This window comes from Polistes canadensis, unplaced genomic scaffold, assembly GCF_001313835.1.
Source record: "Polistes canadensis isolate GaletaPanama2010 unplaced genomic scaffold, ASM131383v1 scaffold_44, whole genome shotgun sequence".
NCBI lineage: Eukaryota > Metazoa > Arthropoda > Insecta > Hymenoptera > Vespidae > Polistes > Polistes canadensis.
The window spans coordinates 193,507-220,481 of NW_014569591.1; the positions used below are offsets into that span (position 1 = coordinate 193,507).

The 26,975-nt window shown below is 29.5% G+C and overlaps 1 protein-coding gene across 12 annotated transcripts; it reads right to left on the reverse strand.

Moving 5' to 3' along the window:
* On the reverse strand, positions 1–26,945 carry LOC106785029 (uncharacterized protein KIAA1109). Of its 12 annotated transcripts, none has more exons than XM_014745134.1 (52): positions 26,621–26,944; positions 25,387–25,696; positions 25,168–25,311; positions 24,764–25,083; positions 22,403–24,681; positions 22,023–22,309; positions 21,641–21,944; positions 19,113–19,304; positions 18,667–19,033; positions 18,441–18,591; positions 18,088–18,368; positions 17,719–17,977; positions 17,300–17,644; positions 17,132–17,208; positions 16,700–17,036; positions 16,417–16,598; positions 16,103–16,328; positions 15,614–16,002; positions 15,386–15,547; positions 15,156–15,281; positions 13,851–13,989; positions 12,764–13,006; positions 12,054–12,313; positions 11,903–11,932; positions 11,406–11,709; positions 10,942–11,334; positions 10,349–10,855; positions 9,861–10,276; positions 9,316–9,754; positions 8,977–9,224; positions 8,190–8,887; positions 7,952–8,112; positions 7,663–7,871; positions 7,214–7,443; positions 6,908–7,126; positions 6,706–6,777; positions 6,462–6,617; positions 6,158–6,337; positions 5,890–6,091; positions 5,411–5,793; positions 4,895–5,307; positions 4,475–4,804; positions 4,071–4,382; positions 3,796–3,988; positions 3,480–3,709; positions 3,113–3,394; positions 2,848–3,036; positions 2,554–2,763; positions 2,262–2,285; positions 1,579–1,709; positions 1,294–1,508; positions 2–1,202 (listed from the first exon to the last, which is right to left on the reverse strand). In XM_014745134.1, the coding sequence occupies exons 2-52, from the start codon at positions 25,637–25,639 to the stop codon at positions 980–982; spliced, it is 14,922 nt and encodes a 4,973-aa protein (XP_014600620.1). In that variant the 5' UTR covers positions 25,640–25,696; positions 26,621–26,944; the 3' UTR covers positions 2–979. The 12 variants fall into 12 exon arrangements, with proteins under 12 accessions (XP_014600623.1, XP_014600620.1, XP_014600619.1 ...); XM_014745133.1 differs by having other exon boundaries at positions 18,088–18,371; XM_014745135.1 differs by having other exon boundaries at positions 6,908–7,001; positions 7,074–7,126; positions 18,088–18,591.
* Positions 26,946–26,975: the final 30 nt, after the last annotated feature.

The following is a 26,975-nucleotide window of genomic DNA, read 5'->3' on the forward strand; positions in this document are numbered from 1 at the left end:
CACATATAGGAAAATGCACCAGTATTTAACAAATTATTATTGCTGCTGCAACATTTAATAATCTTTTAAAAATATCTTTGCATTTTTAGATAAACATTTCCTATTTGAAATATAAGTTGTCTCTATTTGTATATAAGAAGCATTTTTTTGTGATCTTTAGATTATATATATATATATACGAAATATGTGTCGATGCTCAATATTAGCGGTACTATCTTTTTGTATATAATAAAGAATAAATTTGAATTATATTACACGCGTAGTTTTATATATACGAGTGTGTATTATTTCTGAACAAAATGCTAAACAAATTGATAATCAAGATACATATGTTGCAGCGTCTCTTTAATACACGACATATAAATGTACATGTGTGTATATATATATATATATATATATATATATAATTATATTACTGGTGCTGATTTATGTATACTCACTGATATAATTTCATATTTCTTAATAGAAATGTAATTTAATAGCTACTATAATTTATTTAATGTACAATTGTGTTTGGTTACATCTCTTATTATGCCTTCAGATATTCTTACAAATCCCTATTGAAACACACCATATTATATCATATCATATCATATACATCTGAAATATATCAGCTTTACATGTACAAGATCAAAGTTCTTATATCAAGAACGATTATTACAACCACTATGGTTCGTTTTCTTCATTAATTAGAATATTAATGTTGTATTTCTTTCCACAAAGTAAAGGAAAGCAAAAACTGTTTTGCATAACGATGTGTTATTGCTTTACAGAGAGAAAGATAAAAAAAAAATTTTAGTATTCTAAATTTTTATTATCTCAGTTCATTAAAAAGTTCCTGCTACGCACTGTCACTGCAGTTGTAGCAACGAATCATTACTTTATTTTATGGACTGTTAGAAATAAATAGAGATCACGTGAATTTGATATATATTCGTAAAAGTCACAGAGAAAAGAAGCGCAACGAAAAAGTGACAAATTATTTATCCCTTTTATATTCCTTTTGTTCATCTAATGGTTCTTCGCGTACAGCTAATACCATTCTTAACATAAGAACAGTAAGCAATTTATCCAGTGGATCCATAAATCCTCTTTGGATCCATTTAGGTATTGTAGTACGTGCATGAGAAAATCCTAATTTTTGAAGAATGTAATCTATACCATATGGTTCTATTATACTTTTCCCAGCCCATGAAAGTAACCTTGGTATATAAATATAAAAATATTTAATATTATTCTATAATATATAATTAATATTATTTTTGTATATATTGTATATTATATATTTCTTACCTAACAGTAGGTTCTAAATGCCACGTTTTACATCTATACGATCGCCAATCTTTAATAAACATCTCTGCTGGATCAAATTGTTTGCGTTTTCTTTCATCTTCCATCGTAATAGTTGTGGATGTAGGAACACTAGTCGCACTTGTACTAGCACTTGTACTTTCTTTTTCTTGGGGATCTGGACTATGTGCGCGTGCATTTATGGTTTGCATAGTATGCTAAAAAATAATTTAATAAAATATGTGTAATTATGAACATAATTAATTTACATATGAAAAGAATCTTTACCACTCGTTCTTTTTCCTTTACATATGACGTAATAAGATCATGTAGAAAGAAGAATCCCTCTGCATCAACAGTAACAAAAATATGATCTTCAAATTCTGTAATGAAGCTGCATTCCACTAACGGCTTCTCACCTAATGAATAAATAATAATTAATAATCAATATGCACAAACTTTTACAAAGTTTTAATCGTGAATTTATGAAAGGCGTTTTATAAAAGATATCAATTCTAACATAAAAGGACGCTTATCCCAACATTTTCGTTTAATTCAATTATGATTAATATTATTCATGATATTAATATGTATCAATTAATGTTTGGTTGGAATAAACAATTAAAAATGAATAAATATCTAATCACTACATGTATGTTTGTGGCATTTAATATTTGTTACAATTTATTATATTATTGTAAGAGCTTAATTCACTACATGCGAATTGGATTACCTATTGTAAAAGAAGAATTCCTTGAAATGTATACTTTTTATGTTTAATGCATTTATGTATCAGTTTTGTAGATAACATGCTCGATAAATTTGATTCAATGAAATATAACTAAGGGATATTTTTTGTATATTAGAAGCAGACTAGAACTCTAAGAGTATACACTACATATACAGATATTATTATATATAAACTCTCCGCTTTTGGCTATATTGAGAATAAAGTTTTACTGTATACTTACTATATAAAATATGCTTAGGAAGTCCTAAAAAATTATGAGAAGAAGAATATTGCAAAATATAATATAAAGATAAGTAATTTTTTTAAGAAATTCAAATTATTTAAAAAAGAGAGAATAGTTTTTAATAAATTATTTCGTAAGAGAGGCAGTAAAAGATCAATATAATTTGGTATCAATTTCTATACAACTACATATATACACACGTGTATATATAAGACACATAATATAAAAATGTTTATATTATTATTAAAGTTTTTAACACAATTAACATACAAAAAAAAAATGGTTATACCTATAACATCTGGAGTACGGGCGGTCTGTAAATGTTCAGTTTTTAAATGTAACTGCAATGAAGGAAGCGCAAATATCACTTCTCTTGTATGAGAATGCTCCTGCAATTTTCCTGAAGTAGTTGATGTACTTCTTCCTCGAGTTGTTGGATTATTATTATCAACCGTAGTTTCTGCTCTATCTTTCTCAACGCATGGAAATCTGTCTACTGCTATATAACAATACATGATATCATTATTAGGAAAATATGATCAACATATTTCACATGCATACATATATATATTTTACAGCTTACCATCAATTTCACTGCTTGCAAAAGCATAGTGAAACCATTCTTGTAAAGATTTAAATTGCGGAGGAAATAGCACGCTACGACTTAGTCTGCAAACTGTAGCCATAGAGTGATGTCTCGCGTGTTGTTCTTGCTGTTGTCCTAAGCTAATAGTCAAAGTTTGAACAACATGTACATCGCATGTATTTGGTACTAAAAGAGAAATAATTAATGAAGTATTGGATATATTGGATATTAGTTTTATATACGCATAATCTACTGAACATACATTCTACGCTTGGAATTTCTTGAGCCTCTGTAGCAAAACTGATACACGGCTCCTTCAATGAGAATAACGCCCAACTTTTGCTTTTGAAATTAATACCATGAAAACAGGCCAAACTAATATTTGACCCATGTAATTCCATTGTACCTCCAAGAACAGTTCCAGTTGATGGTAAAGAAAATCTTAAGCTACCTAATTGAAGGCCAGCTACTTGAGTCAATACACGCTGCCAATGTCTATGATGTCTGGCATCAGATATTGCTGTTTGATTTAAATTCCATGGTCCTATAATATAGATTATTTTTAATTATAAAATATATCTTTTAATCTAAAAATAGGATACATGAATATATCTAACAATAAGTTTTACCATCTGCAGCAGATCTCTTCTTTTGTTGTCTCTTTCTCATACTATTATTATTTATTCTTTGATGTCTCGGTTGTAAAGAACTGAATACTCGTTTACTGCTTTTAAATTGTTGACTAAAGAACTCGTCTAACTTGTAAAACATTTTTAATAAATCTGCTGTTGTCGATTTACTGATCATAAGTTGAAGTTGGTCCCAGCCCAAATCACCATGCATAAAAATGACTGCTGGTCTAGAATATTAATTATAAGTATTAAAATGATAGAATAGTAATTGTTAACAAAATAAAATAATATATGCATATGTGTATATGATTACCTTCTAGTTGGCATAAATGCATCTCCATTGCTATGACGATTAATCTTCCATTCGTCACGAAGTGTAATGTCCAAGGAAGATACTCTAGACATAAGTACACTTGTTCCCATATAATCGAGTCGCAACTCTAATGCAAATAATTTTAATCCAACTGTATGGTCAGGTTCTATTCCAGGTTCTTCTCTAATGTGTACTACATGAAAAGAATATTTTATTAATATATATTTCTCTATTTAAAAAGAAATTGATATTACGTAAATAAAAATATACTAAACTGTATGTATCAATTTTACTCAATTCAATAATTCCACCAACAATACCACCCTTAGCATCTAGACTGGAACCGCCCAATCCAATGCCGATATATAAATTTTTATGTCCAGTGCTACCTATAGATAATCTTCCATCGGATCTAAAGTCTTTGGTCATCCAAGTAACGTTACCCATAACATTACCCATATTCATATGTACATTCAAACGAGTAAAATTGACTGCAAATAATACTAAAGTCTCCCATGCTGATTCTCTTAATTTTACTTCGGACGTTACTTTTTTTTCTGCGCTAAAACTCCATCCTCGTCCAATATCTTTTGAAACATGTACATCGATAGTTATTGTATTGTATTATATTGTAATTATAGAATGATCGTATTAAATGAATAATAGCTATTAAACGAACCTTTTAAACGTGCATGTCTTGGTATATCACTTTCCAAACTAAGTCTTAATTTATCTCTATTTAATGTAGGACTTCTCTCAGGTGCACTTTTCGATAATCCATCTCCCGCATGTCTGTCATAATGTTTTAATAACGAACTACCCATGACTGCTTCTTCTTGATTTAATGGCGGACTTCCATCTCCCTCAGAATATGCTGTACCTGAACTGAGATCACCAAGAAATAGACGTCTAACAATACTACGTCTGTACCATGCTTTTGGGAATGCAAGAATTTCCGTCAAACGACGCATATCATATTTGAATGAAGCAGAGCCAATATCAACGATTGCTGTAAATTATACGAATAAAATATATAATAAAGTGTGATAGGGGTATTATTTAAGATAGATAAAAGTTCTTTAAAATAAAATCTACGTACTCGAAAACCGTATAACAGCTCGGCTACTCGCATCTGGAACTTTTTTTATATGTTCACCTTGGTAATTCAATTTTTTAATCCTCGACAAATGAAATTTCACAAATTCAACGTTAATGCTTAAAGAATCTTTTCTTTCGCTATCCGATAAAGGTGACCATTGAGCTTCTTTTAAACCTGTTTTCTTGCCACCTCCATAAGGATGAAAGATATAGACAGAAAAATCTGCAAGACATCCTGTCACGGACAATCCACCGATAGCCGAACCTGTTTCCTTTCCTGTAGTTTGTGTAACTGGAGATTTATATTCTCTAAATTCAATAAGTTCTTCTTCTGCTCGTTTTGAAGAGAACACTATGTCAAGAGAAGGTAATTGTAACATACATTCTACTCTAGAAACTGGTAGACAAGAAAATCTAAAAAATATAAAAAAATATTTACAATATTATTAAATTATAAATATATAAATATAAATATAATTAAAAAAATAATAATCACATAATAAATATGATTTTATACCTAAAAGTAGATGGTTGCATATGAAAATATACTATGACGTCTACGGGAAAACTAGCATAAACATAATTGCTATTAGCTGCAGTCGCTGCCCATGATGTACTTTCTATATTTTCTGACGGACAGCTAAAATTTGTTTGAGTGTTATTTTGGAAATTACTTTTGCTTGGAATTGGTTCTAACGTTTGTTCGAAAAATTCCAAAATATGAGGACTTATTATAGTTTCTTCTGGAATACTTTGAAGAGTCATCCAAGCAAACAGACTAGCTTTTTTAGTGCTAGATTTTCGAAGCATAGATGAAGGAGTAGGGTTTAATAAAGTATTTTCTGTTGTAATACGCGGAGACATAGTTTCTTCGGGAAGAGTTTTCGATTCATAATGAACCTGTAAACAAACATAATAATATTCATTTAGTTTATGTTCAAGTATAGATTTATATATGTGTATGAATATTTAAAAAATTAAAAACTTTTTTTTTACCTTCACATCTAGACCAGGAATACGAAAAATTGTTAAATCTACTAAAGGTACACTCGCGTGTTGTAAATATCGTAATCGTGATGTACTCGTAGTTGATGATTTCTCCTTACTACTTAAATGTTTTCTACTACTGCTTGGACTGCTGGGTTGAAATTCAAACGTTCCACCGGAACAGGATCTCTCCTTTTTCATTTTACTCATACTATTAAAAACATGTATAAATTTACAATATAAATTTAATAAACTATAATTTAATGCTAATATTTACAGCTTAATTTCGTCTTCCCTCGTTGGATCTTTTGTATGGAGAACACACTTGCCGCTGTTTATTAATACTTTTACATCAAGTTCAAAGTCTATATTAGGTTCTTGAGTTTTTTGAGGTGTTATATATGGCGATGAAGTAGAAGAGGTTTGTTCTTTTCCAAACGAGTCGAGCAAAGGTGCACTATTAAAAATATATTAGGATGAATAATACAGCACACACAAAGAAAAGAGATATATATATAAATATAATATAATATATTATAATAAATATAAAATAAAATGTTCTCTCTCTTTTTTCTACGTACTTTCCTTCCATACTATCATAACTAGATGTACAACTAGTGTCTCTACTTTTTTTTCTTAATTCAACTTGCTCTCCTTCTATTTCAATGGTCTCTGGCCACTCTAATTCTCCCTCAGGTAAACTGAACTCTGATCCCGCACTAGGTAAGGATGATTGCCTACATTAACCAAAGAATGAAGGATAACTGATCGAGATAAATACAATTGTTAACCTTTAAATAAACATTATATTCAGTTTTAATTCACCTGCACATTGTATGAGTATCACTAAATGTAACTCGTTGTCCGCTAAGTCCTCTAACACGAAGAGAAGCAGATCTACAATAATTGCATGAAAATGGAATCCTATCATATATGTACAATTATGTGTATATACTAATGATTAAACTGTGGGAAATGAAACTGTACACGCGTGCATTATGTTATAGTGTATAGAACTATATTTCACCTGCTTGGACCACTTCTAGGACTACTTTCATAACTAGCTGAATTTGCCGAATTTATTTCCATATTCATATCTTCTGGACTCTCAAGTTGATTTTCTGGTGTTGGTGAGGGTACAATAAATGATCTTGAACGATACGCATTAGTTTTACTCCCAAGACCTAATTTACCTTTTATTCCGGATGCCTTAACCGATTGTCTTCGTAATTTCTGAATCATATCCCTGCAAAAAAAGAATAACAAACCTATAAATATTAATAAATGTAACGCATCTCCCTCTTGAATTTAACATTCATTACAATAGCATTACCTTCTGAAGTCCTTAAATACCATAGCTTCCAATTCATGCAAACGTTTCATTTCTTGTTCTATAGTACCATGAGATGCACCTAATGATCTTAAATCATTTATTATCTTAGCTTGTTCGTTCATTTCCTTTTCAATTAATTTGGATCTTTTCTTTGCATCTAAAGTAGGATCGAAGACAAATGCAGGTAAACTGTCAGTCCAATTTTTTGACTTCTTCATTAAAATACTCTCCTAAAAAATATATAGAAAGTTATTATTTAATATATGTAAAAAAAAAATGTATGTAAAAAATATTTATATTTAATGTAATCTTATTAAATATTTATAATTTAGCGGATAAAAACTACGAACAAATACTACGCTTCTTGTATATTAAGTTACCTGAGCAGAAAAACCAAGATAGAGCATAAAAAATAGGAAATAAATAAAATAAAATTAATTAAACCATACTTTTTTCTTAACCTGACTAGTACTATTATCTGGTTGATCTGCATCATCACTATCATAATCAGCTGAGACATGAATATCATCTTCTTCAAAACCTGTTAGCATTGTTAATGTGTGACCAAGTGCTGATAATTGACGTCCTACATTAACATCAAGATGAATATCAACTCCCTCCATTTGCCATTGAACATTTAATATCCATTTGGCATTATCTAAAAAAGATTTATTTATACGATACATGATATTGTAACATCGTCTTTGTAAATTTTTATATAAAAGTTGTATATATTACCTGATTTATCTTGTTTCTGTGCAATCGTTCTACTGCATACTTCGTAAGTACCTTCAGAAACTACACACAAATTCATTATACTACTATCAGTCATATCTGGTTTCCAATCGTCTAAAGATGTTTCAAAATCTTCTGCAAATCTTAGACATAATCCTACAAACCTAGGAAAAAGCAAAAAATAAATATATAAATGGATACAATGAATATATAATCTGAAGAGAAATATAAGATGTAATACCTTGCTTTGCTAACTAAACTACCACTACTACATGCTGATATGCTGGTATTTTCAAGTGTAACAACAACTGCACCCCTTAATTCTCCATCATATAATCCTCTACTTAATCCCCAATTATTTGGCGGTAAGGGATTCAGTGGTAAACAAATACCCATGTCGTCTACTGTTAATTGTAAGAATAATGTTCCCAAATGCGGTGCACTAAGTTGACTAGTCAATTGACCAAATGGAACTTTTTCAAAGACTTGCTGAGTAGCTGTTAACACTTCTTTATTTAAATTAGCTCGTTTTTCGTTCCAATATTCATATGCATTTTTATAGTTCAACCAAACTAGTATTGCTTTATCGATAGCCATTGGTTGTATATAAATTAATGGACGTTTTAGAGTTATTAAAACTACTTCCTTATCTTCACCCTGCACCATTTCTTCTTGAAACGCATTTCGTAAACCTACTCTAGTATTAAAAAATGCGAATTGTTGAAATTCAGGTTCCGCTTCTTCAAATAGAGCATTTTTAAGTAATTGCCCAAGACTCAAATTAATATCAACTTGTGCTTTCCCAAATAATTTCATATGTGGATTTGGTTGAGTCGCACCAGAGACATTTTGTACTCTGTTAGATAATTGAAATTCAACTGTACCCGTTTCTAAACGAACTGCGGAATTTGTTGGGGTTGTTGCAGTCAATTGTATTCTCTGTGTGTAAAAGAATAAAAATTATTAATTAAAAATATATATTATAAATATCTGAAAGGAGAGTTGTAAATAATGCATTGTACTTTTACCTTAATACGAATGACCAATGAAAATAATATTCTTTTTAAAGTTGAATTCGTAGATTCGTCATCTTCAAGCCAAAGTGGAACTGGTTTTTCTCCACCATATACTTTTTGTACAACTTCATTAACTTCCTTCATAAATACTTTTTGTACAAATACTAAATGATTTAATAGATCTGTTGTTAAAGAATGCTCAAATGTACCAATATCTGCAGTGGCACTCAAATAACTGCCCTGCCTTAAGACAACCCCATCTGTAACATCATACATATAGATAGATGAACCTAAATTCAACTGAATTAATATTCATCTATATATTAAGTAATATTAAGGTGAGATATTTACCAGCAATTTTACTATCGTTTAAACTACTATTTCCATCTTGTATATATTCTGCTGACACATGTACTTTAGGAAGTTCAATACTTGCTTCGGAAGGTAGATTTGCTTCAGTTACTTGTAATTTTGTTGTAAAACTTAAACTATGATTTGGCAGGTCTATGGTAAACTTAGCTTTACTACCAGTTACACCTGCACTGTGTACTCGATCCATTTTATATTGCGCTTGTAAAGAAGGAAGCAATGCTGCTGTTATACTTAAACTTTGAAGTATAATATGAAATTGCATAACAATTGGTTCCAAAAGACTAGGTATAGCTTGGGATTTTTCTTCATCAATAGTAGGTGCTGGTGCATCATGATGTGGACTACTTGGTCCAGCATCTAATTCATCCGGTTGCTGTCCTCTCGACATTCTTGAAGATGTTCTTGTAACTCTTAATTCCTATTTAATTGAAAAAATAAAAAGTGCTTAGAAATATTCTATATTATACCGAAATTATTAATTATACATGTACAAAACATAGAAATGGATATATTTTGAATCTTACCTGTAAAGTAGATGATAACTGTTTACTACCTCTAGTCATCATTCCATGCAGAGCAACAGGATGCTGCGGTATATCTATATTAACAGCTCCAACAGTTACTAAACCACTGTTCTTGTCTTTCTGACGTCTAGTGATGCTAGAGTACAAAGCTTGTGATTTTCCGACAGTAATTTTGACAACAGTTTGTTGACTAGGTGCTACACCTTCCAGTAAAACGATCATAGTTCTGCCAATCTGTCCTGTCAAACTACACTCCAAACTAGCAGGTCGAGTTTTCTTACGGCATGTTAAACTTGCTTGTAAACTTGTAATTTCAGCTTCTAGTTTTAAGCCACTTAATGTAGCTAAAAGTCGAGTTCTATGTATTCTTGCAACTCCAAAAATAATTAACCTAGTCCTTTCACCTGTTACAATACCTATGCAATAATATGTAATTTAAATGACGATATGTATAAATTTACTTAGTTAGCTATAAATATAATACTTACTTAATTCCCTTGGAGGTGGTATTGGTGTAGAACTATTCTCTACGTTTAAACCTTTTTCAATATCTACATCTTTCGTTTCGTTCAAAACTTCGTACTTCTTATTAGTTTTGTAATGTTCAGCCGCATCCGCGGGAATGGAAAATCGATGAGTAATAGTCTTTGTTTCTGGACGTGTCGCATATAGATCTAAGAGGTAATAGATGGTTTTCCAACATCTGGGTATTAAATTGACAGTATCTTTGCATTTATCCGATAATATGCTAAATTTATCAAGACCCGATCCACTAGGACTCGCTCCAAAACTAGGTGTAATAACGCCTTCGCTTAAATTAATGTAGCCTTTTACGCTTTTCCCTGTACTGCGTAATTTTTGAGCAAAACTTTGTGGTCGAGACCTAATACTTGCTCCTGGTGATATGATCTTTTGCTGATTTGGTTCAAAACTATTACGAAGTAATGGAATTTCTGCTTTTTTTCCAATAAGAAGATGCTCTTGTAAATCAGATGCTACGAGCACAAAGAGATTATTTCATTTAACATGATAGTTTTATAATTAAACAAATAATTAATATTTTGAGGTAAAATATATTTACTTGATGACGAGCCATTTTTTGTGACAGTATCATTGACAAGTAAATTTGTATTTCGTTTGGCTTCAGGATGTTGTTCTTTTAATTCCATTTGTGTTTCTTTAACATTTTGATACATATTACTAATTTGGTGCAATAACCTGAGTAATGGCATAGTTACTTGCTGACTGATATAACGTATATTGAGACTGACATTAACTATTGTACTAATATGCTTTTTTAGTTGGCCTCTAGATATATATAAAACATTTTGTTTTTGTATCATATCATCTACTGTCATATCAGCCATTTTTTTAATATCTATATCAACACCAATTTTTTCACATAAAAATGCTGGTGTTTCAGGAGGGATGTCCAAATAAAATTTCGATCCAACACCTCTTTTCTGTTTGTTACCTAGAATCATACAAATAAATTAGTACTATTCAAGCAATTTAACTAGGTAACATTAAAATGAATAAACATACTTTTCTTTTTATCTGTTACTTTTCCAAATTCACTGACAACAATATCGATACGCATTGTATCCATACATCCTACGAGAGACAAATTTGATCCTAAGCAATCTAAGGATGACATATTGTTTACGTTTCCAGAACCAATTGCTGATAACATTTGTTGAGGCATAACAGATAATGAAGATAAAAGAGGTTCAAAAATTAAATGAGCATCCAATAATCGAAGGGAATCCTTCATTGGGTATAAAAATGCACCACTATGTAAATCTGAATCTTCTGTGTCATCTGTTGTCATAGTATTAATCTTGGAATCCTAAAAGTATTAAAAATTCATAACGATTATAAGATTGATAACATTGTTAAGAATGGATACCATAAAAAAATATTTACATGCATAGGAAGTCAATGAAACGTAATGAAATTTATAAAATATAAAAGTGATTAAAAATATAATATTAAAATAAAATTAATGTTTTTCTATATAAAATTAGTTTACTCTGAAGTACCTTCATTGACTTTTGTTCTGCATGAAAGACCTAAGAAAGTGAGAGAAAGTAAACAAAAGTATAGTATATATTTAGAAACGTTAACAAGTTTCTAAACATATGTATTAATTTAATACAAAAAGATCATTAATAATATGATAATAAAGTTTACCCAGTGTCCTTTTACATTTCCTTTCTCATTATCATTTATAAATTCTTGCTGTTTTGCCATCCAATTGTATAAATCTTCTTCAGTGTTAATAGGTTTATTTGAATGATGACTTATTGGAGAAGTTATTCGATCTAAACTCCCAGTACTATGTTGACTTCCATGTCCTAGACCTCCAGAATATATACTAGGATTAGAACCAAGTTGATGAGAATGGGATACTTGAATTTGTGGTGGTTTCTCTTCTCGTAATGCTCCATAGCCTGATAAAAGAATATTTTCTTTTTCTTTTATACAACATAATATTACAAATTTAATTTACATTGTTTATTTACAATACCCATTAAAAGTTAAAAAGCATTCATATAAAATATTAAAAAAAAATTAGTATAAGCAATGTATAGATAAGCTTTGGATTTAATTAAAATATAGGTCAGAAGCAAGAGAATATGTACAATTAAGAAGTTAAGAATAAAAGATATTACAGTCTAATATGTTTGATAATAATTAAGACAATACTTTCTTCATCAGAATGATAATAACTAGAAAATATGAAAATATTAAACTGTGAAGCTAATGTATTAATTTATTAAAAATGTGGATATATACAATTTTTATATTTATTTCTTCATCTGTTAACCGTAAAAGAGTAATTACTTCAGTCTGATGATTAGAAATTGTCATTAGTAAAACATTTGAGATGTCTCACTTACTTATATTATTCTGTTCTCGATTTTGATTGAACAGGCCACCGCTTGCAAGCAAGGGAAAGACAATACTTGCTCGTGTACTAACAGGTACTTGTGTAGGTTGCAGCGATTTTCCTCTCTTTGGAAGAACTACTGGTGGAGAGGGAGAGGTTAGTGAATCCGGGCCTGGAACCGGTGTTGGTAATGGGGTTGTATCTTCCCCACGAGGAGAACTTACAGGAACCGTCAAACCATCACCACACATGCCTGGTTGTTTCATATTAATCCAATGTTTTTTACACAAAAAATATCTTTGCAATGTCCAAAGTACTTAAGAAAAGCTTATAATAATATTAATCACTGATAATGATTCTTATTATATCTTAGAATGTTGTTTGGTAGATAGAATTGTTCAATTGTACATATTAACGCTTTTCTTAAGTAATAAGCTATGAAATATTGAACAGATTTTGTTAAGCTGTGCAAACCTTAATGATGTTAATGGACTATTTAACAAAGCAACAAAGCATGGATGTGTGTAAGCATTTAATTACTACGAATCTCTCACTATATAAATGTTAATAAAGCAATGCTAATTTAATCAATTATATTGATAATTATTTAAAAGTATTAATTTGTAAAAATAATTGTATTACAATTTTTCATTGTAGTTTACTCATTTAAAGTACATGAAAATATAAATATAGTTTATAAATTTAGAGCAAAGCTATAAAAAGCATTAATTCAATAGCAATGATTTTACACGGTAAATAATAGAAAGTTATTAAAAAATTTTCCCTTTTCTTATATTGATAATATTCGAAAATCAAAGTTATTATATTATTTGATATGTAGTTAAATTACAAAAATATATTTAAACCTTATAACTTTATACTAACTATAGACATATGTAAAACTGATATATTATTATATTACACATAGGTCACTCTACGCCAAATCGGCCATTTTATGACCCATATGTTATTAGATTTTTATACAATGTAACTTAAATATATAGATTTATAAAAGCTAAGAAAAACATAAGATCCTGCTGCCTTTTTTTTATATGAAATTATAATATATGATGTTGGTTTATTTAAATAAGTACTACCTGAGCTTTTATCTTGTCCATTCTTGACATGTATATGTTTGTTCATATGGTCCGTGTGGATTAGCATAGCATATTCATCTGTCACTTCCTGATCATCAACATCTCCTGCACTACCCTCCCCATCCGTCAGCAAATTTTCCTACACATTAATACGCCAAACCCTTACATATTTTTTACATGTAAAATTTATCTCCACTCTCTCTCATAAAAGCTGCAGAATGCAATAATAATAAATTTATAAAATATATAATCAATAATGAATAAATTATTTATATTATATTCTTCAAAATATTATAATGTAAGAAATTATTTAAATATCATGACACCTTTCAGCTAATAGTATTTACCGCATAATATTGAATGATTTACATATCAAATATATACTTTAAAGTTTTTCTATGTTTATTTTAGAATTTTTCTTTATTTTAACGTGCAAAAAGTATTTGAAAATATAGTTTAAATGTTTCTAACATTTGTTTTCAATTTATACATATAACCCATAAGCATCAATATATTTTACCAATGGCAGTACAAGAAAATTTTCTCTTATGATAGCATAGAGTGAAAAAACTCACATTGCGTTAGGCACATTCATATATGTGTGTATGTGTGTATTATATAATAAAATAAAAATAGCATTATTTAATTAATATTATCACATTTGGAGAGAGACAGCGTGTGTATCTTAGAAGCTCATATTATTATATATCATGTGAAAAAGCACTTTCGTTTCTATGAAAGATATATCTACAATAGTATTTGTTTTAAACGTATTAATCAGTTAAATGAAAAATGCTATATTGACTATAGAAATCTTTTTGGAACTAAAATTACAGCACAGCGCACATATTTTCACAAAGATAATTAATTAATAATAGTGAAGAGAGGATTTTATAAAGCTTTTGCATGGTGTTTTAATTTGTCCCATGTATATAAAAAAAAAATGTTTCTTACTCTCTTTTACATTGTTATTTCCTTCCAAATCTTCGTAGATCAATTGCTGAAAGAAGAATTCTCAACAGAATTAACATTTTCGCACAATGAAAAGTATATTGATTACTTATGTTTATTTATTAAAGATGCAAAATGATGTCGGAATATTCTAAATTAATATTAATGGTATTTTGATTTGTATGCCACTGGATTTATGCTTTTCTCATGGAGAGTGTATAACAATGTTTGAAATTATAAATATTGCATTATTATATACTTAGTAATACTTCCTATATTAAAACTGTATTAATAATATATTAAATTATAATTATGTAACATATAAAAATGTTAATGAAATATGTATAATCTTACCTCATCAGGATCAGAAACAGCAAATGTGACGTTCAGAGGTTTGACATGTTTAGTTTTATAGTTGTGTTCCAAAAGTAATGGGGTGTAAAGTACATTTTTCCATTGTCTACTTAATACAATTACTCCCTTGTAGGATAAAGTAGACATATAAAAATAGATTACAAATATATCTATCTATATAATATTAATGTAATATGATATTAATATAAATATCATATAACTATTATTACCTGTCGAAGCGTTGATAAAAGAGGTAAATCAGATTCTTTAAGATTTGTCTCTATATTAGCCAAATCAGATAGTAATACATAATTTTGCAAAATTGTACATAATTGACACGATGGATCTTCTTGTAGAGTTTTAGCCAGCGGTGTCAATCTTCCATAACGACTCTAAGAATACATCACTGATTTATACATACATTCGTTCAATTTATTTCTAATATAATAGGATTTTACCTTAACAGGCATGTGGATTCCTTGCACATCTAATGCTTCTGCCATGAGACAAGCAACTATTGCTGTTGATCTTCGATACATAGTTCTAAACATATAAACAATTCTAATAGCAAATTTATTACTTGGATTCATCCAAGCATTAATGGCTGGAGATGCAGTGCTGAGCAAATTCCAATCTAATCGTGTATAATCTATTTTTCGTGTTATCGGAGTACGAGGCGGTGCTGCAAAATTAAACCATACAGTTTTTAATTCAATAATACATGAAACAGTATTTCCATTAGTTGCTTTGGAATGAAGACTAGTACAAGTAGCACTATTATTTATTTGCGTTCCATTTAGTACGTTTGTCGAACTTGTTTCTTGTTCAGCAGCTGGAGTTGTAGAAGCTGACAAAAAATAATATTTTTCGTATTCTCTCTCTTTTCCTCTCACTTGTTATTAAAATAAAAAGTAAATCAAATTTTGTATAGATTTTTTTATACATACCAGCTCCATTATCTAATTCATCTTGACTTTTTATACTATCAGTGTATAATAATTCAGTATCTGCTTTTTTATCATCACGTCCGTTTTCTCCTTTTTCAAATTGCGATCTCTTTACAATTTTTAATTTAATCCCTTCCAAACCACATTCGAACATAATGAATCCTAATCGATCTTCCCCGCTACCCATAGTAAATTCTTCTGTAGCTTGAGAAGGGCCTGTTTGTTTCTATTAAATTGCATGCATACAAATTTACATTATAATATTATTTTTAAAAACTACAATAATATGTATCTTAATAAATTAAAGTTATTACATTTTGTTTATCTTTTTCATCAGGTAATTGCAAAAGATAATAATCAATGCATTTTAATGGAGAAGTCATTCTTGTACATGTAAACAATACTCTTGAATAATGAGCAGGTATAGCTGTTATAACAGCATCTTTTAATATTGAAGATTCATTCCTAAGTCTACGCAATTGCGTATGAACTTTTCCTATAAAAAATACAATAATACAATAATACGATAATAAATAATAAAGTTATAAGTTATTTATCTACTTAATATAATTAAATGATATATACATATATACTAACCAACATTTAAAGTAATTATAATCTCTTCCTGTTGTTTCTCAGATGTTTCAATATATACAGTTTCTCCGCCACCAAAATCACTTACTACAGCTGTAGTTTGGTGACCAGGTAAAAAAGCTTTACTGATTTTATTAACTTTTTTTTGATTTGGTAAAACGGCAGGTTTGTGAAACGTTTGAACGACTTCTCTTGCTTGCTTTCCAAGATAAAATCTTGCGGTGACATCGTCAAAACAAATTGCAAATAGTGATACACACGTAAGATCTCGTATATTTTCAAGTGCAGAGAAAGATATTATTTCTTCGACAACAGACGCTTGCAATAACGTTAAGTTCATCTATAAAAAAATAATGTTATTATAATTACTTGTATTTAATAAATATAATATTTTAGTTAAAAACATGTGTATGTGTGTGGGTGTGCATACAATACCTTTGGTAAAATGATGCTACCTTGTACTTGTGTCGTAATACTTTCTTCGTAAACGTTAGTTTGTAACGCAATTTTACCTAAACATAATACATTAAAATAGAACTGATGTAGATGAAAATAAAATAAAAGAAAAAAAGAAAGAGGTTGATTTAATGAGCATAAACCAACTTTTATCATCACCCTGACCATTCCTAACATTCCTTTCTGCTGTTGATCGTTTAGAGCTGGTTTGCACTTGACTCCAATAAGATAAACTTTGATCTTGTTTTAAAATGTTAGCATCCTTGACTTTTTCTATACATTCATTATGGAGATGATTTAAAATAGTCAATGGATGTAATATAGCCAGAGTTGGTACGATAGTTTCTATGAAATGTTGAAGAGACTCTAATACCATGGGACTTATCATGATATCAATATCTCCCTTGAATTTTATGATAACCGTCGTTCGAGATCCTGTTTCGTGTGCTGCCAATAATTCCTCTTCATCGTGAGTAGCATTATTATCTTCACCTAATATTTAATGTAATAAATGTAAAATAATCTTTAAAAGGTAATATCTCTTAATATAATATTTATATATTTACCTTCCATTTGATTTAATGTTGTACTATCCCATAAGAAAGGATGCGTGGGTGTTTTATTTGAAGATCCTGCAATAGGTGAACCATCGCAACGTGTTACCATTTTCAAAGATGTAAATCCTTCGCTAATCGTTTCAAGTTTTGGCACATATTTCCCTCCTACATAAACCAGTCTACCATCTTCTGTACGTTGAAATACTGGTGTAGTAAATGCATCTCCACCAGAAGGTAATGATGATTGTGCCCAATTAGAGCATCTTACCTTTAGTTTTACATTTTTTGTTTGTTATTAAATATACACACGGATCTATTATTTATTTTACAAGATTAATACATAATTTGATCTAAAAAAACATATTTATATCGTTTTACCTGTGTCAAATGACTGACATAACTTGACATTAAAAGTGGAGAATCGACAATTGGTTTATTCACTTGCATATGCAAGTTCACAAGTGTAACATCTTCTTGAGACGATACAGCAGATATAAAACTGGTAGATGAAACGGAATGACTATCAGAAGAATCCTGTAGAGCTCCATTATCGTTTAATGCACCAGTATCATTCTGGAGAGTAGCATTTTTGGTAACTCTTGGACTGCGTTTCGAATTTAGCGTTTGAGTTTTAGCTCTTTCTAAAGTATGAGCCTTATCTGCTGCAGAAAGATTTACATTTGTTGAACTTTCCACGATAGACAGATCGGATGAAAATTTTTTTTTCATACTATCGTTACGATTTAAGACCGATCCAGAACCAACGATAGATTGACGTAAACTAGACGTTCTACTTCCGCTTAAACCATGACTCATATCTTCATCAGCAGAATAAAATGCTTCTGAATGATTTTCTGATGACATTGAAATAGTTCTTTGAACCTAGATAAAGAAATTAATTAAAACATATATTATACACACAAATGTTTTCTTCTTAAAGGATATACATCTACTTACTTCTTGTTTGAACCGTTCCTCGGAATCTGATCTAACACACAATGAATGGTGAGAATCAGATACATTGACGCGATCACTACTTTTTGTGGCTGATCTTGTAGATCCAGAAAAAGCCATTTCTACAGGTAAAGACTGAGGACTACTACTTTGTTCTGCTGTATCACCATCTGTTGCATTAAAATAATCTACCGCTAATTTAGAATCAGATACACTACTTTTTGGAACAGTTTCAATTTCTGGAACACTTAAGATAGATTTACTACGTTCAGTATTTAATTTAGAATCAGAATCTAATTTTTGTGGTAGCTGTGCAACAGGACTGGCATCAACCAAGCGAGAATATGGAACATCTTTTATATTAGATGCACTGTAACAAAAAAAGGAACGTGAAATTTACTATTCAGGTAAATAACTTATAAATAAATATTTATTCGTAACACACGGACCTTGGACGATCAATATTTTTCTTTGAAGTTTGTAATCCTTCTTGAACAATAGTTACTTTGACACCTGTGACAGGATAACACGAGTCTTGCAAAGATACATCTTGTAAACTATAAGGAGGTGTATGAAAAACTAATTGATTATCGTGTAAAATAGACTGTCCAAATCCTTTATCTTTTCCTGATTCGTAGATCCTTAAATAAAATGTTATAATAAATTATATAACTTATAAATAAACATTATTGTGTGCCTAGTAATCTATGTAATATAGTAGTTGTATTTTGTTTCTGTATATGTCAAAATTGTAAATATATATTAGTTGTTATTTCTTCTTCATGTTTTTGATAAAAAAAAAAGCAGTTTTTTTTATATTGTGCATTAAGAATAATAATAAATAGTATTTAATTATGGCTCAAAAATTGGAAATTGAAGAAGTTTTAGATTATGATTTTCTTCAATTTATATCATTGGCTAAAACTTATTACACTGAACTTCTTGATGAGAAAGATAAATTATTATGCATGCAATGGCTTACAAAATTATGCGGAGAAAAAGTTAAAGGAATAACATCTAAACGTAATCGCAATATATATTTATCGCAGCTACTTATGAATATGCAAGAAAAAAGAATGACTGGGCTATTTTTAATGCCTCCAGGTGACCAACCTTTGCCACTTGCAAAAAATATTTTTATTTCACAAGAATCAGATAAAATCTCCTTATCAAAAATAGAAACTGGAATTGGTAAGACATTTTCCAATCCATTATCTATTATAATTGAAATATACTTTAGAAAAATAATATTTATATACAAAATAGATAACAATTAAATCTAATATTAGGTGAAATGCCTGAAGATTTTCAAGAAAAATCAGCAGATGGTCAAACATATGTTGCAATACGTTGTTTACCAAATGATCAAGGAACATATGCATATATTGGATTAAATATTAATAAAGAAATATCACGTACGTCTAGTAGTATATGTTGTTCATGTACTAGTAGCACATCTAAATCACAAACTTTAGACAATATATCTAAAATTACTGCATTGGGGAAACATTTATCAGAAGCTCAAATGAAAGACTTTTACAAACATAATATAGAACCTAAAATATCTGGTACACACATTATCACATAAATAATAAAAATATATAATAAAAATTTTTCGATTCATAAATATCTATTAAATAGTATGATAAACCTATTATAGGTACATGTTATATGTATAGGTGATATTATTCAACTGTATCAATCATTAAATATGCCACAAAAAACAGCAAGTTCCGGACAAAGAGATGAAATGAAATTTTACAATAAATTACTTAGGCAAATTGATAAGAAGATAACAGGAGTCGAATATGAGAACAATGACGTAATAAAGTTTTTATTAAATAGATTAGAACAAGATTTAAGAAAAGATCCCGAAATGAAATACATGTTCAAATTAACTCCTGAGCAGAAAAACTTGAAGTTGATAGAAATACTAAGACAAAAAATTATTGTTAGGTATTTTCAATCAAAAATACAAGAAATATTTTTGAATCGATTATGAAACATCTTTAATTTTTTTAATAGATAGTATCGCGTTACATTATTTCATTTTCTTATCATGATATAGACTCCAAAAAGAGAAGCGAAGACTCTTAATAGCACAGATGGAAGAACATATTTTAACATCTTCAGTTGACTCTAAATGTTGTTCAAGTTATAAGGAAAAAGGGACGGAATCTATGTGGGAATTGACAGTGACTAAACCATTAACAGATAATGATATTAATAAATTATGCGATTTATATCCCGAAGAGGTTGTTTCCACATTTTTAGATTTACTTGTTACTGACAGACAAGTAATATTACAAAGAGGAAAGAAAAGACAATTACAAATGATAGAAAAAATGAAATCTGAGATAGAAAAAGAAATTCAATCTGACAAAGCAATATATAATAAATTACGAGAAACATATAGGTATATTATTGTTTTTTTTTCTATTAGAATACTTAAACATTTATATAAGTTAAATATTATATTTAAAAAAACATTTCTCTAAAATTAGAGAATGGAATGAAATTTTGTCAACAATTGAAAGTATGATGTATGAAGCAGAAAATAAAATTGTAAAAAGTGGTGAAATATTAGGACCGAAAGAAGAAATATTAGAAAATATGATTGCCGATATAAAAGAAACTGAGAACTTAGTTATAGAAGAAGCTCATCTTGGAGAGATATTAATTGAGAAAATTATTGAAGCAAATATGTGGACATTTTCAATTCAGGAAAATGATCAAAAAGATGAGTCATGGGAAATAAAATCAGCAATAGAAAATATGAGAAAGCGAAGTAAAATGTACAAATTGCTTATTAACAAACAAAAGAGAAGGATTAAGCAACTGCGTGAAAAGTTATTCTATAGCGAAAAGTAGTAATTATAATACTTTTTAACCACTTACATATATATTTTTTATAATTTACCTTTCAATGTATAACAAAATTTTGAACAATTTTATTTATTAAAGTGGTCTATCTTACCTATAAGCAGCGATATTAATTCCATCTTGTAGATCGTGATAGCTCGGTTTAAAAAATCTTGAGCCATTTCTGTTATTTCCAAAAAATGCACATCCACCAATGCATCCGCATTTCGTTAATTTTACACCACTTTCTTGGGGCCAAAGAAACCACAATCTTTTTGTTACTTCATCGTGCATTTTTAAATATTTATTTTGTACTAAATGCAAATCATGTTCCGGAGTAGGGAGAGATATTGCAGCTTCTAGAATAACTGGACCCAAAGATACTGATCCTACTTCAAGCCAAATGTCAGTTCCATCACCTGTATATATAATAAAAATCATCATATAGGTCTGCCTGCACAATTAACGATTATTCATAATATTCATTCAACATATACCTGACAATCTACTACTCGTATTATTATATGATCTTCCACTGCCAGTTGTATTAGTATTACTTGTATTAGCAAAATGGCCAGCTGCAGATACAAATTGGCGAATCAATATTGTAGGTAGTACTCCTGTTACACCAGATTTAACTTGTTGTCCATGTAGATTACAAGTTGATAAACGAATTGGAGATATCCACAATTGTATTACTGTGCCCACTTCTTGGAAATATAAATCAATAGCATCTACAGACAACCTTGTCATTCTATATTTGATATCTTCAGAACTAGGACACCTAAAACATATATATATATATTGTCATATATTAATATTCCTAACTTAATAGCATTTTTGCATCTGATGCAATTGTATAAAAAATAATAATCACCTATAATGTTTGTCAAGATCACTGTCTGTACATTGTAATGGAGGAACACCATGATGACAATGATGAGGTAAATCTGGAGGACGTAAGCTATTTTCCGAATTCTTAACCATTAATAAAAAGGTTTCCAGAGAGGTTACAAGGTGATGTAATTGTGGCGAACTAATTTTTCCACTTAATTTTCCTAATTGAATTTCAATTAGCCATGCATATTCTAATGTTTCTTGATCCAAACTTCTTCCTTCATTACTGAACATTGCATGACCTCTTACTTGTAATGCACTTAACATTAAGTGACCTTGATTTAAATGTCTTTCTTTACTCGATCTTGGTACATTATCCATAAGCAATGCTATTGCAGGTGATAGAAGAAGCTGCAATTCTGTTTCTTTGAAAGTTTTTCTCATTTCAAAACCAAATCTTTCCAGAAGTATAACAGGACAGGGTGGATCATTTTCACCGCAATTTTTAATAAGATGAGCCTGTATATCATGCATTGTAATACCTACTGTAACTTCTAATGGTCGATAATCTCGTGGATCAAATGGTTTAGATTTGATTTCTTCATCCTCCGTTGATGCTTCAACACTGCTGTTTTGCATATCTCGATCTTTACTTCTATCAGTACTTACAACTGTAGGGCTAGTTCTACTCTGTTGCATATCAGTGAAAGTTTGATAATCTCCAAATAAATTTTCTTTTAAATGCATAAAACTTCTTAATAATGATCCGTATAAAATTAATATAGATGGTCCAATTTCAAGTTCCAAACTCACTTTATCCGGAGGTATAGATTGTGGATCAAACTTTTGTGTACCATTCCGTGTCCATTGAAGACTTGGTGATTTTCTACAACGTGGAATTCTTATGGGAGAAAGTAAAATTTCTTCTTTTTCAGGGGTTGTTATATTTGCTTGTGGAGTAGGTCCCAATGGTGGACATGGGTGATATGTATAATTAATACTTAATGCTACAATTGGAACAGACCAACAGTCTACCCATCCTGATCCTTTTTGACATACGTTTCTCCACTTTTTACCTTTATGTAATTCGTTTAAATGTTTATGAGATCCATCACGTGTCATAATCTTTGCATTCTTATCTAATGCTAATAGTATTGCACGGTTTGTATTAACTTCTGGCAAATAAAACGAAAGATCAACACTTTCCCCTTGAATCCAGAAACGTAAAGGTATTGTCAAAGGTAGGAAGTCAACAAAAGGGAGATCAAATGATAAATCAAAAAATTCTCCGCAAAAAGCAATATGTGCGTTTTCTTGATTTTGAGATGAACAATCGATCCAATTATATTCGTTGCAAACTGTGATTAACTCAAACTCTTTCAATAACAAACTGAATTTCCACGTATATGGAACAAAATGCAATATATCAGGCCTCGATTTATTGGCCCATTCATTAATCATATCTTGAAAAAATTCTTTGTGCGAATAAACTAAATTAGCCGTGGCCTTACATCCAGTTAAATTTAGAGCCCATTCTTGATGATCATTCCATCTTATCGGATAATGACATTTTACTCCAAATTCTAATGTTTCACTTTCAAATAAACTACGATATTGCAAGCTTGTTGTAGCTTCTAAATGTAATAACTGGCCAGTTATTTTGGTAGTATATCCATCCTGTAAGACTATCCATGGCATGGTAATTTCCAAATATGATCCTGGTCCTACATTAATATGAACAGCATTAGTTTCTCTATTTTTACTAAACAGTATGTCAACTGTTGCTTCGTTAAGTGTTGATAATCTAATATCGAAAGATTGCACTTGTCTTTTCTCTCCTGGGATTGGAGTTTTTGTAACTTTCAATGGTTGATAATCATTTGGAAAGAAAAACTTGAATAAGTGTTCTCTTTGCCCGTCAGCCCAAGGACCATAACTAAAATCTGTACCCTTCCCACATTTAATGTCTATACCCCATATAGGTGGCATTGCTTCGACCATATCACCATTAACTAATTGTATCATTTCTGGATGTTCAGGAACGAATCCAGGCTCATCCATATAATAATATACTTCCATATTATTAGAACTTAAGACAACAAAACCTTCACCCATATACCTAGGTGGATCATCGACCATTCCTGTATACTTGGGACTAGGTGCTAAGATGACTTTAAAATTTTCTGCTTTACACTTTGAAAAATGCATAAAATGATCATGTCGAGATGCTGCTGGTTTAGTAGAGTATACAAAATGTGCTTCTTCTACAGTTATTGAAAGTGTTGTTGGTACTAAGCGATTACCAAATACTAATCTCCCCTGAAAATATAACTACATTGAACAAACATATACCTATTTCACAATAATTGGGTAGACAAATAATATAACTACTACAACTAACCGTACAAACATCTAATTTAATAACAGGTATTAAATCTCTCCAGGTTCTAGCAATAACATGAGCTTCTTTTTTTCTAATGTTATCAACATGACGTGAAACATCCATTGCATTTGTTTGTTGACGATTTTCATGAGTAGTATTGCCTAATGATGTCGCATCATGATTATCTGTATTCATGCAAAAAATTTCTTCGTCTGCAAACATTTCAGTTGTGAGACCGAATAATTTTCCTAATTGTCCATATAACTGACAGCGATTATATACATGCAATTCAAATCCATTTAACATTACTGAAAGTCGTGTATCTGAATGAGAAAGATCTAAAACATAAAAGAAATTAATTGGATTTTTTAAATTGAATTTAGTATTTTATTTGATGCCAAATATACATATATCAATTTTACCTTCCGATACATCTTTTGGTACATAACTCCTCCACCACCTAAATATAAGCCATCCATCTTGTATTCTAATACTATAATCTGTTGTAATAAAAACTATATCTCTAAACATTATTTTTCCACTTAGAGCACTTAATGTAAATGATCCTAAAAATGGAATAATATAAGTATTGTGTATTTTAATATATATGTATATTCTAATCTAATCATTATTGTATGTACCAATTTTAACATATCCATCATGTATAACAAAACGATTCAACAGTTTTGTTAATATGTAACCAATAACTCTGCTATTATAATAAACTATATAGATGATCCAAGATATGGCAGATACTAATGAACAAAGCAACCATATAAAGTTGCTATCCATTTTAAGATCATCAAGAATAACATGATCAGAATAGTTCCAAAATGCTGGTTCAATACCAGACAAAAATGGAACTGTAACATTGTATAATTCATTTTCTTCCATGATGATATTTTAAAGTTTTTCAATAATCAAGGAATATGAATCATCATGGCTTGTAGGCTGAAAAATGAATAGCATATATCACTTTATGAATAACGCTTGTTTTAGTTAATTCTTAGAATGTTGAATATTCTTATCTGAAGCGCTTTAAAGAGACGGAATACTTTATTATTAGTGTGAGATCCATTGATGGATTATATTAGATGTAGCTAATAGTAGATTATAATTGTTATTCTCCCAAATGAAATAAGAAAGTTTTTTCAAACATAATTTTGGTGCGACAAGACTAGAAACAATTATCAATATGCGACAAATGCATATATGGATCTATAGTCTATGCTGGCAAGTTTTATCAAATGCATATATGCATCCATAAATCTCTAATATGATTAAAATATCAATCATGTTTTTTATTCTAATAAATATACAATAAAAAAGTATTTTTATAGTAATTGCTCTTGAAAATAGTTTTATACATATTTGTACAATTACAAATTCTTGAAAATTAATCAAAATCCATGATAAATTTATTGCATTGTATAAAATAAGAAATTTCTATAAATGTATATTAGTACATTTATGAATTTTGTAAACATAACCTATTTAATAGAATATACGTAATATTATTTCTAAGTATAGTTGCTCGTTAAAAGATTAAATTTTATTTAATTATAATAATGATACACTTTTAGAAAAATTGTTATCTCTGTAGAGAGCAATCAATGAAAATTCTGCAAATCACTAGTTGGATATGATTATTATTTTATTATGTAGGTATAAAAAAAGATTATTATTTTATTATGTAGGTATTAAAAAAATGGCAATATCAGATTAACGTACTGAGAACAACGTAATGCATTGTGTCAATATAATTTTTTATAAATTATTTAATATGAATGATATATTTTCTATATAGCACATTATTAATCTATTGGTTTATATTTAAAAATAATATCCATCAATAATTATATTATATAAATTTACCTGTCACATGTATATGTATATTTATGTATGAACACTTGCGTCTTAAGCTATATTAAATTTCTGTTGTGTCACTCATGATTTTATGTTTATCATTACATCAGTTTCAAAAAAGATGTCAGAGAACTGTCATCAATGGCCAATAAGATATACAACCACTCCATACTTGACCAATGCACTCTAAAAGAACATTCACAGGTTGAGAGAAATCTTCATAGAAGATAAGGTTAACAGTACGTAACGCTATAATTTATCCGGAATTGTATTGGACTCATTCCATTCAGGCGTACCAACCAAAGAAATGTTCTTACATTGGTAATAGATAAGCAATCTATTTCAAAAAATGACGCATATTTTA